This window comes from Xiphophorus hellerii, chromosome 15 (assembly GCF_003331165.1).
Source record: "Xiphophorus hellerii strain 12219 chromosome 15, Xiphophorus_hellerii-4.1, whole genome shotgun sequence".
Taxonomy (NCBI): Eukaryota; Metazoa; Chordata; class Actinopteri; order Cyprinodontiformes; family Poeciliidae; genus Xiphophorus; species Xiphophorus hellerii.
The window spans coordinates 22,828,213-22,840,322 of record NC_045686.1 but is presented as its reverse complement, the minus strand read 5'-3'; the positions used below and the strand labels follow the sequence as shown (position 1 = coordinate 22,840,322).

At 37.4% G+C, this 12,110-nt stretch overlaps 1 protein-coding gene and 1 long non-coding RNA gene across 2 annotated transcripts in view; both read left to right on the top strand.

Moving 5' to 3' along the window:
• Positions 1-3,111: 3,111 nt before the first annotated feature.
• On the top strand, positions 3,112-3,808 carry LOC116734041 (uncharacterized). The gene is made up of 3 exons (XR_004342160.1): positions 3,112-3,152; positions 3,267-3,407; positions 3,604-3,808. It is a non-coding gene; the product is annotated as an uncharacterized LOC116734041 (long non-coding RNA).
• A 793-nt stretch (positions 3,809-4,601) lies between these two features.
• Positions 4,602-12,110, top strand: part of adgrf6 (adhesion G protein-coupled receptor F6) — a 102,453-nt gene continuing 94,944 nt past the window's right edge. Inside the window, exons 1-13 of the mRNA XM_032586107.1 lie at positions 4,602-4,629; positions 4,705-4,845; positions 4,968-5,138; positions 6,137-6,181; positions 6,298-6,438; positions 6,561-6,731; positions 8,197-8,241; positions 8,359-8,499; positions 8,622-8,792; positions 9,790-9,831; positions 9,949-10,089; positions 10,212-10,382; positions 11,382-11,423. Coding sequence (XP_032441998.1) covers positions 4,602-4,629; positions 4,705-4,845; positions 4,968-5,138; positions 6,137-6,181; positions 6,298-6,438; positions 6,561-6,731; positions 8,197-8,241; positions 8,359-8,499; positions 8,622-8,792; positions 9,790-9,831; positions 9,949-10,089; positions 10,212-10,382; positions 11,382-11,423 — 1,450 coding nt within the window. The remainder of the gene's footprint in view (positions 4,630-4,704; positions 4,846-4,967; positions 5,139-6,136; positions 6,182-6,297; positions 6,439-6,560; positions 6,732-8,196; positions 8,242-8,358; positions 8,500-8,621; positions 8,793-9,789; positions 9,832-9,948; positions 10,090-10,211; positions 10,383-11,381; positions 11,424-12,110) is intronic.

Here is a 12,110-nt window from a genome sequence, read left to right as displayed (position 1 = left end):
AACTTTGTTAATGAGAAAACAATATACAATAGTACAAATCTCAAAGGAACACACTTCACCAACTCTATCTGCTGTTCTACATTTTCCTTTTTTACCTGTCCAGCTCCTCCAGTCATCTATTGGTACATGCTTTATGTGGAGCTGAACTCCACAGATGTTACAGCTGTAGAAGAGCTGAGGAGCATCAACTATCCCGTCAGCATCAACAGGAACGTACAGATCTCTGATGTTAACATTAGTACTGGTAAGACCAATAAACACAAATATACCATTCCCTCATCAGCCTCAATTGATCTTGGATTTTCTTGCAACAGCTTTATGCTGTTTCATAAAGCTCATGCATAAAGCATAAGCTTCAGATCTTATGCAAGATCTGAAAATCAGTTTGAATACTTTTACCAAGATCCTGTCAGAGATTTTTAAAATGTCTTTGTCTGCAGTCTGCTCTCCAATCAGTGGTGATTACCAGTGCAGATGTGAGGATCAGTATCGTTGGCCATGTGACCAGTGTGTAACATATGGATCATGTGACAACATCACTGGTGACACATGTGGATGCATCAGTGGCATTCCTGCTGATGGGCAGTACTGCCAGGCTGAGGATCAATACAGTGAGTTCCTTCAATGTACATGCTAGATTCACAGATTTTTAACAAACTTTTTGATTACTACTGTGGAAGTTGCTAAATTAGCAAAAGTAAGACAACTACTGCTAACCAGACATGACCTCATAGGACTGTCAGATAGGCCTCTGAGCAGAGCAAAAGGGGACAGTAACTGATTTTAAGACCTTTGCAGAAGTATTTAGGATCAGTGAATTGGATATTACTTTAAATTACTTAGTTTTGCAATATTATTAGGAGCTGCGATGGACTGGCGACCTGTACAGGGTGGCCCCACCTTACACCCATTGAGCACTTGTGATAAGCACCAGCACCCCTCCCAACCTCAGTGAGAAAAGAGTGTATGATGATGAGGCGTTTTGCTTCTACCCTATAGTTTTCTGTGCATCATGTGAAATTCTGAGGCAAAGTAAAAATTGTGAAACAGCACCACCTGCTGTTGAGAAGCATTACTACTTTGACGTCTACCAATCAGCAGTGACTCAGTCAGTACAGAGAGAGACAATTAAACTGGAGGTTGACCTAGAGCAGTGTTTCTCAAACGTTTTCAGACTGAGGACCACTTAACCCATTTAACAAACAGTCACGGACCACCTAATCTGAAACTACCCCATGATAACACATCTTAATATATGATGCAACCTGAAATCAAAATATTAGCTTCTTAACTTCCGTATTATTGTTTTCTTTGTTCGTCCTAATGAAGAGTTGTGCTGTTTGGTAAATGTGACTGGGTACGACAAAGCCATGAACACGTTTGCTTGGGCATTTTGAATTATTTATAGATTCTGAAATTGTCTAAGCTTTCCAATAATGCTTTCTAATAATAACACATGGAAATAAAAAACTTTCTTCACTACCATGTGTTATGTGCACTAACAAACTAATAATAAATTATTACTTTTAATGCAATCCTTTGGTAAACTAGCTGCAGCGTTGGATTTTAAGCTAACATCAAGGCAAACAAACGGTCGTTTATATGCAGTACCTCGCGAACCATTAGGGGGCGCCCACAGGCCACCAGTGGTCCTGGGAACACAGTTTGAGAAAGACTGACCTAGACTGTCATATTAGAGCAAAGCTATTTGTCTTTAGCATATGAGTGTCTATATTTGCATTTCTAAATCAGTTCCTCTTCTTTGTCTTCATCTTTCCAGACTTCACAGCATGTCCAACCACAACAACTTTAACACCAACAAGTAAGACTGAAAACCTTGTTAATGAGAAAACAATATACAACTGTACAAATCTCAAAGGAACACACTTCACCAACTCTATCTGCTGTTCTACATTTTCCTTTTTTACCTGTCCAGCTCCTCCAGTCATCTATTGGTACATGCTTTATGTGGAGCTGAACTCCACAGATGTTACAGCTGTAGAAGAGCTGAGGAGCATCAACTATCCCGTCAGCATCAACAGGAACGTACAGATCTCTGATGTTAACATTAGTACTGGTAAGACCAATAAACACAAATATACCATTCCCTCATCAGCCTAATTGATCTTGGATCAACTGAAGTTGATCCACCTCTGATCTTGGAAAAGCAGAGCATAAAGCTCTAAAAATCAGTTTGAATATTTTACCAAGATCCTGTCAGAGATTTTAAAAAAATGTCTTTGTCTGCAGTCTGCTCTCCAATCAGTGGTGATTACCAGTGCAGATGTGAGGATCAATATCGTTGGCCATGTGACCAGTGTGTAACATATGGACCATGTGACAACATCACTGGTGACACATGTGGATGCATCAGTGGCATTCCTGCTGATGGGCAGTACTGCCAGGCTGAGGATCAATACAGTGAGTTCCTTCAATGTACATGCTAGATTCACAGATTTTTAACAAACTTTTTGATTACTACTGTGGAAGTTGCTAAATTAGCAAAAGTAAGACAACTACTGCTAACCAGACATGACCTCATAGGACTGTCAGATAGGCCTCTCTCCCAGCAGAGCAAAAGGGGTCAGTAACTGATTTTAAGACCTTTGCAGAGGTATTTTGGATCAGTGAATTGGATATTACTTTAAATTACTTAGTTTTGCAATATTATTAGGAGCTGCGATGGACTGGCGACCTGTCCAGGATGGCCCCACCTTACACCCATTGAGCACTTGTGATAAGCACCAGCACCCCTCCCAACCTCAATGAGAAAAGAGTGTATGATGATGATGGATGGATTAGACGGATATTATTTGGGGTTGTTGGCGTTTTGCTCCTACCCTATAGTTTTCTGTGCATCATGTGAAATTGTGAGACAATGTAAAATTTTTCAAACAGCACCACCTGCTGTTCATAAACAGTGCTACATTGATGTCTACCAAAAGCTATGACACTGCCAGTGTTTCTGTTAGTCGACACGGAGAGAGAATGAGTCCATCTGATGGTGACCTAGCATGTCACATCAGAGCAAAGCTATTTATTTTTTAGCATAAGAGTGTATATAAATACACTTATAAATAAGTTCCTCTTCTTTGTCTTCATCTTTCCAGACTTCACAGCATGCCCAACCACAACAACTTTAACTCCAACAAGTAAGACTGAAAACCTTGTTAATGAGAAAACAATATACAACTGTACAAATCTCAAAGGAACACACTTCACCAACTCTATCTGCTGTTCTACATTTTCCATTTATGCCTGTCCAGCTCCTCCAGTCATCTATTGGTACATGCTTTATGTGGAGCTGAACTCCACAGATGTTACAGCTGTAGAAGAGCTGAGGAGCATCAACTATCCCGTCAGCATCAACAGGAACGTACAGATCTCTGATGTTAACATTAGTACTGGTAAGACCAATAAACACAAATATACCATTCCCTCATCAGCCTCAATTGATCTTGGATTTTCTTGCAACAGCTTTATGCTGTTTCATAAAGCTCATGCATAAAGCATAAGCTTCAGATCTTATGCAAGATCTGAAAATCAGTTTGAATACTTTTACCAAGATCCTGTCAGAGATTTTTAAAATGTCTTTGTCTGCAGTCTGCTCTCCAATCAGTGGTGATTACCAGTGCAGATGTGAGGATCAGTATCGTTGGCCATGTGACCAGTGTGTAACATATGGATCATGTGACAACATCACTGGTGACACATGTGGATGCATCAGTGGCATTCCTGCTGGTGGACAGTACTGCCAGGCTGAGGATCAATACAGTGAGTTTATCTGGAGAGTTTGTTGGGTTGACATTTTAGGGTAAATCGTTCTGTATCATGTAATGTCCATGAATCAAGAATCAACTGGTCAGACTTGCATGAAACAAAGTACAGAGATAATTTTTACACATTTAACACCAATGAGGAAAATCTAATCTTTAAATATTTGAATAAATAAAGTTCTTGGATCCTGACTGTTGTCAGCATTTTTCCTTGAAGCTTGGTCTGTGTCTGATGGTTTACCCACTCATAGACTGGTTTACTGTCTAGTACCATCAAACTTATTGAAACTTTAGCTTCTTTAGTGCATTTAAATTCTTCCTAAATACCATTCTTTATCATCTTTTCATATTTTTTGTAGCAAATGAGCACTTCTAGTTCTTCAGGTAAAAGTAACTTAATGCCAAATCAAACTACGTTGAATTTGCACAGTTATGTGTATGTCTTTGACTTATTTAATGGCATACAAATAATAACATGTGTCAAAAACACATAACTGCAATTTTTGAAGTGCTTTTGTGTGGCAGACATATTGGATTTTAAAAATGAGTTAGATCAGCCACCTGTGACTTTTTAGATGGAATTCTGACAATGAATGCTTTTCAATAAATATTTATAACTTGGAACGTTGAAACTCAGGTTATTGATAGGAGGCCTTGTTCTACTGGAGCTAACTGAGAGTGAGAGCAAAACCATCTTCCTCAGGAATGTCAGAGAATGGATTTGTGTCAAGCACTTACTCTTTTTCTGTCTTCATCTTTTTTACAGATTTTACTGCATGTCCAATCACCACAACAACTCCACAACCAACAAGTAAGACTGAAAGCATGGTTCATGTTGATCAGTCACTCAACAGTACATAGTTGAAAGGGTTACATTGGTAATCATCCTTTTTGTTCTTCATTTCTTCTTTCATTTGTGCCTCTACAGGTCCTCCAGACTTCCATCAGTACCTGCTTACCATTGAGCTGAACTCCACAGATGTTACAGTTGTAGAAAAGCTGAGGAACATCAACAACACCATCAGCATGAACAGGAACTTACGAATCTCTGATGTTAACATTACTACAGGTAGGGCTAAACAGTTTTCAGTGGATTCTGAGGCTTTAACAGAGACATTTGAACCAATTTCAATAAAACAAATTGCTGCATCTTGTGAAACTGATGAAATATTTCCTTTGTTTTGTCTGCAGTCTGCTCTCCAATCAGTGGTGATTACCAGTGCAGATGTGAGGATCAATATCGTTTTCCATGTGACCAGTGTGTAACATATGGATCATGTGACAACATCACTGGTGACACATGTGGATGCATCAGTGGCATTCCTGCTGGTGGACAGTACTGCCAGGCTGAGGATCAATACAGTGAGTTTATCTGGAGAGTTTGTTGCGTTGACATTTTAGGGTAAATCTTTCTGTATCATGTAATCTCCACGAATCAAGAAACAACTGGTCAGACTTGTACAAAAAAACATATTTAGATCATTTAAAGACATTTCACAAATGTGGAGAGGAATGACTGCTGTTCTCTTTCAACCTTGTGTGTTTATGGTTGTTTTGTCTGTCATAGACTGGCTTCCTGTCCAATATTGTCTCTTACTTGTTAACGGATAGGGGAACAAATGGTGCCTTTTCTTACCTGAAGCAAATAATTTTTATTAAAAGTCTCTTATTTAATTGAAATATTCCTCAATACCATCCTTTATCATTATTTCATTGTTTCTCTGAATAATTCTTCTTATACTTTGATTTACACGACTTTAATGTCCAATGAAAATATGTTTCTGCTTCTGTACCTCTTATATTTCACCATTAGATAAGCATAACATTTAAAAATAGCGCTACCTACTATTAAAGTATTACAATGAAATTGGATAATACAAATATCTGTAGGATAAAAGCATAGGCTTCAACTAATTTATCACTTAGCTTAAAAGCCAGATAGAAAACCAGCAGGGTTTGCTAACTGTGATAAACAAGGCTAACAAGATGTAGCAATTTGAGCTAATTGTAATTTTTTTCTCTCAGTTTTGATTTTTTAACATTTCACAGATATGTTTATGTTTTTGACTGACTTAAAGGCATACAAACAATAACTGATGCCAAAAGCAGTTTGTTATGTGTGTCAGCGATATTGGATTTTGATAAATGGTTTGCTACCTGTTGGTTTTTAAGTTTCAGTTCTTACATTGGGCGCTTTTCAATAAATATTTATAACTTGGAACGTTGAAACTCAGGTTATTGATGGGAGGCCTTGTTCTACTGGAGCTAACTGAGAGTGAGAGCAAAACCATTTTCCTCAGGAATGTCAGAGAATGGATTTGTGTCAAGCACTTACTCCTTTTCTGTCTTCATCTTTACAGACTTTACTGCATGTCCAATCACAACAACAACTCCACAACCAACAAGTAAGACTGAAAGCATGGTTCATGTTGATCAGTCACTCAACAGTACATAGTTGAAAGGGTTACATTGGTAATCATCTTTTTGTTCTTCATTTCTTCTTTCATTTGTGCCTCTACAGGTCCACCAGTCTTCCATCAGTACCTGCTTACCATTGAGCTGAACTCCACAGATGTTACAGTTGTAGAAAAGCTGAGGAACATCAGCAACACCATCAGCATGGACAGGAACTTACAAATCTCTGATGTTAACATTACTACAGGTAGAGCTAAACAGTTTTCAGTGGATTCTGAGGCTTTAACAGAGACATTTGAACCAATTTCAATAAAACAAATTGCTGCATGTTCTGAAACTGATGAAATATTTCCTTTGTTTTGTCTGCAGTCTGCTCTCCAATCAGTGGTGATTACCAGTGCAGATGTGAGGATCAGTATCGTTTTCCATGTGACCAGTGTGTAACATATGGACCATGTGACAACATCACTGGTGACACATGTGGATGCATCAGTGGCATTCCTGCTGGTGGACAGTACTGCCAGGCTGAGGATCAATACAGTGAGTTTATCTGGAGAGTTTGTTGGGTTGACATTTTAGGGTAAATCTTTCTGTATCATGTAATGTCCATGAATCAAGAAACAACTGGTCAGACTTGCATGAAACAAAGCACAAAGAGATAATTTTTACACATTTAACACCAATGAGGAAAATCTAATCTTTAAATATTTGAATAAATAAAGTTCTTGGATCCTGACTGTTGTCAGCATTTTTCCTTGAAGCTTGGTCTGTGTCTGATGGTTTACCCACTCATAGACTGGTTTGCTGTCTAGTACCATCAAACTTATTGAAATTTTAGCTTCTTTAATACATTTAAATTCTTCCTAAATACCATTCTTTATTATCATTTCATTTTTTCATAGCAAATGAGCATTTTTAGTTGTTTAGGTAACAGGAACTTAATGCCAAATCAAACTACATTTCTGCATCAGTATCTCTGATATTGACGGTTAGATAAGTTTATACATCTATTAACAACACCACCTGCTATTAAAGTCTTGCAATATTATTGGATAATACAAATACTTGTAGGATAAACGGTTAGGCCTCAACTAATTAAACACCTAGCCTTAAATCCAGATGGAAAACTAGCAGGTTGTACTAACTATAGTGACCAACTAACCAGAAGAAATTCGGCCTTTTATCACTTGAAGAACATTTCCAGGATTAAAGGACTAATGTCTCAGCCAGATCTAGAGAAACTCATTCATGTGTTTAACTTCAGTCGTATTGATTATTGCAACAGCGTCTTCACAGGTCTGTCCAACAAATTAATCAAACAGCTGCAGCTGATCCAGAAAGCTGCTGCTCACGTTCTCACTAAAACCAGGAAGATAGAGCACATAACACCAGTTTTAAAGTCCCTCCACTGGCTCCCTGTAGCTCAAATAGACTTTAAAATACTGTTGTTAGTTTACAAATCACTCAACGGCTTAGCACCACAATACATTAAAGATCTGCTGTTGTTGTATCAACCTTCGAGACCTCTCAGGTCTTCCGGTTCTGGTTCTGCTCTGCATCCGCAGAACCAGAACCAAACAAGGAGAAGCAGCTTTCAGCATCTATGCACCACAAATTTGGAACAAACTTCCAGAAAACTGTAAAACAGCTGAAACACTGACTTCCTTTAAATCTCGACTAAAAACCCACTTGTTTAGGATTGTATTTGAAATGTAATAAATTACAAATTTAATGATGGAACTTGACTTAATGTCATGTTTTGATTGTTGATTCTATGTTGCATTGTGTTTCTGTGTTTGATACGATGTAAAGCACTTTGAAATGCTTTGCTGCTGTAATGTGCTATACAAATAAAATTTGATTGATTGATTGAAGAAGCAATTTAAGCTAATGGCAGTGCTTTTTTCTGATTGTACATTAAATTTGCACAGTTATGTGTATGTATTTGACTTATTTAATGAATTTGTGTCAAGCACTTACTCCTTTTCTGTCTTCGTCTTTACAGACTTTACTGCATGTCCAATCACCACAACAACTCCACAACCAACAAGTAAGACTGAAAGCATGGTTCATGTTGATCAGTCACTCAACAGTACATAGTTGAAAGGGTTACATTGGTAATCATCCTTTTTGTTCTTCATTTCTTCTTTCATTTGTGCCTCTACAGGTCCTCCAGTCTTCCATCAGTACCTGCTTTCCATTGAGCTGAACTCCACAGATGTTACAGTTGTAGAAAAGCTGAGGAACATCAACAACACCATCAGCATGAACAGGAAATTACGAATCTCTGATGTTAACATTACTACAGGTAGGGCTAAACAGTTTTCAGTGGATTCTGAGGTTTTAACAGAGACATTTGAACCAATTTCAATAAAACAAACTGCTGCATCTTGTGAAACTGATGAAATATTTCCTTTGTTTTGTCTGCAGTCTGCTCTCCAATCAGTGGTGATTACCAGTGCAGATGTGAGGATCAATATCGTTTTCCATGTGACCAGTGTGTAACATATGGATCATGTGACAACATCACTGGTGACACATGTGGATGCATCAGTGGCATTCCTGCTGGTGGACAGTACTGCCAGGCTGAGGATCAATACAGTGAGTTTATCTGGAGAGTTTGTTGCGTTGACATTTTAGGGTAAATCGTTCTGTATCATGTAATGTCCATGAATCAAGAAACAACAGGTCAGACTTGTACAAAAAAACATATTTAGATCATTTTAATACATTTCACAAATGTGGAGAGGAATGACTGCTGTTCTCTTTCAACCTTGTGTGTTTATGGTTGTTTTCTCTGTCATAGACTGGCTTCCTGTCCAGTATTGTCTCTTACTTATTAATGGACAGAGGAACAAATGGTGCCTTTTCTTACTTGAAGCAAATCATTTTTTATTAAAAGTCACTTATTTAATTAAAATATTCCTCAATACCATCCTTTATCATTATTTCATTGTTTCTATGAATAATTCTTCTTATACTTTGATTTACACGACTTTAATGTCCAATGAAAATATGTTTCTGCTTCTGTACCTCTTATATTTCACCATTAGATAAGCATAACATTGAAAAATAGCGCTACCTACTATTAAAGTATTACAATGAAATTGGATAATACAAATATCTGTAGGATAAAAGCATAGGCTTCAACTAATTTATCACTTAGCTTAAAAGCCAGATAGAAAACCAGCAGGGTTTGCTAACTGTGATAAACAAGGCTAACAAGATGTAGCAATTTGAGCTAATTGTAATTTTTTTCTCAGTTTTGATTTTTTAACATTTCACAGATATGTTTATGTTTTTGACTGACTTAAAGGCATACAAACAATAACTGATGCCAAAAGCAGTTTGTTATGTGTGTCAGCGATATTGGATTTTGATAAATGGTTTGCTACCTGTTGGTTTTTAAGTTTCAGTTCTTACATTGGGCGCTTTTCAATAAATATTTATAACTTGGAACGTTGAAACTCAGGTTATTGATGGGAGGCTTTGTTCTACTGGAGCTAACTGAGAGTGAGAGCAAAACCATTTTCCTCAGGAATGTCAGAGAATGGATTTGTGTCAAGCACTTACTCCTTTTCTGTCTTCATCTTTACAGACTTTACTGCATGTCCAATCACAACAACTCCACAACCAACAAGTAAGACTGAAAGCATGGTTCATGTTGATCAGTCACTCAACAGTACATAGTTGAAAGGGTTACATTGGTAATCATCCTTTTTGTTCTTCATTTCTTCTTTCATTTGTGCCTCTACAGGTCCTCCAGTCTTCCATCAGTACCTGCTTTCCATTGAGCTGAACTCCACAGATGTTACAGTTGTAGAAAAGCTGAGGAACATCAACAACACCATCAGCATGAACAGGAACTTACAAATCTCTGATGTTAACATTACTACAGGTAGAGCTAAACAGTTTTCTGTGGATTCTGAGGCTTTAACAGAGACATTTGAACCAATTTCAATAAAACAAATTGCTGCATGTTCTGAAACTGATGAAATATTTCCTTTGTTTGGTCTGCAGTCTGCTCTCCAATCAGTGGTGATTACCAGTGCAGATGTGAGGATCAATATCGTTTTCCATGTGACCAGTGTGTAACATATGGACCATGTGACAACATCACTGGTGACACATGTGGATGCATCAGTGGCATTCCTGCTGGTGGACAGTACTGCCAGGCTGAGGATCAATACAGTGAGTTTATCTGGAGAGTTTGTTGGGTTGACATTTTAGGGTAAATCTTTCTGTATCATGTAATGTCCATGAATCAAGAAACAACTGGTCAGACTTGTACAAAAAAACATATTTAGATCATTTTAATACATTTCACAAATGTGGAGAGGAATGACTGCTGTTCTCTTTCAACCTTGTGTGTTTATGGTTGTTTTCTCTGTCATAGACTGGCTTCCTGTCTAGTAGTGTCTCTTACTTATTTACAGACAGAGGAACAAATGGTGCCTTTTCTTACTTGAAGCAAATCATTTTTTATTAAAAGTCACTTATTTAATTAAAATATTCCTCAATACCATCCTTTATCACTATTTCATTGTTTCTCTGAATAATTCTTCTTATACTTTGAGTTACACGACTTTAATGTCCAATGAAAATATGTTTCTGCTTCTGTACTTCTTATATTTCACCATTAGATAAGCATAACATTGAAAAATAGCGCTACCTACTATTAAAGTATTACAATAAAATTGGATAATACAAATATCTGTAGGATAAAAGCATAGGCTTCAACTAATTTATCACTTAGCTTAAAAGCCAGATAGAAAACCAGCAGGGTTTGCTAACTGTGATAAACAAGGCTAACAAGATGTAGCAATTTGAGCTAATTGTAATTTTTTTCTCTCAGTTTTGATTTTTTAACATTTCACAGATATGTTTATGTTTTTGACTGACTTAAAGGCATACAAACAATAACTGATGCCAAAAGCAGTTTGTTATGTGTGTCAGCGATATTGGATTTTGATAAATGGTTTGCTACCTGTTGGTTTTTAAGTTTCAGTTCTTACATTGGGCGCTTTTCAATAAATATTTATAACTTGGAACGTTGAAACTCAGGTTATTGATGGGAGGCCTTGTTCTACTGGAGCTAACTGAGAGTGAGAGCAAAACCATTTTCCTCAGGAATGTCAGAGAATGGATTTGTGTCAAGCACTTACTCCTTTTCTGTCTTCATCTTTACAGACTTTACTGCATGTCCAATCACAACAACTCCACAACCAACAAGTAAGACTGAAAGCATGGTTCATGTTGATCAGTCACTCAACAGTACATAGTTGAAAGGGTTACATTGGTAATCATCCTTTTTGTTCTTCATTTCTTCTTTCATTTGTGCCTCTACAGGTCCTCCAGTCTTCCATCAGTACCTGCTTTCCATTGAGCTGAACTCCACAGATGTTACAGTTGTAGAAAAGCTGAGGAACATCAACAACACCATCAGCATGAACAGGAACTTACAAATCTCTGATGTTAACATTACTACAGGTAGAACTAAACAGTTTTCTGTGGATTCTGAGGCTTTAACAGAGACATTTGAACCAATTTCAATAAAACAAACTGCTGCATCTTGTGAAACTGATGAAATATTTCCTTTGTTTTGTCTGCAGTCTGCTCTCCAATCAGTGGTGATTACCAGTGCAGATGTGAGGATCAATATCGTTGGCAATGTGACCAGTGTGTAACATATGGATCATGTGACAACATCACTGGTGACACATGTGGATGCATCAGTGGCATTCCTGCTGGTGGACAGTACTGCCAGGCTGAGGATCAATACAGTGAGTTTATCTGGAGAGTTTGTTGGGTTGACATTTTAGGGTAAATCTTTCTGTATCATGTAATGTCCATGAATCAAGAAACAACTGGTCAGACTTGCATGAAACAAAGTACAAAGAGATAATTTTTACACATTTA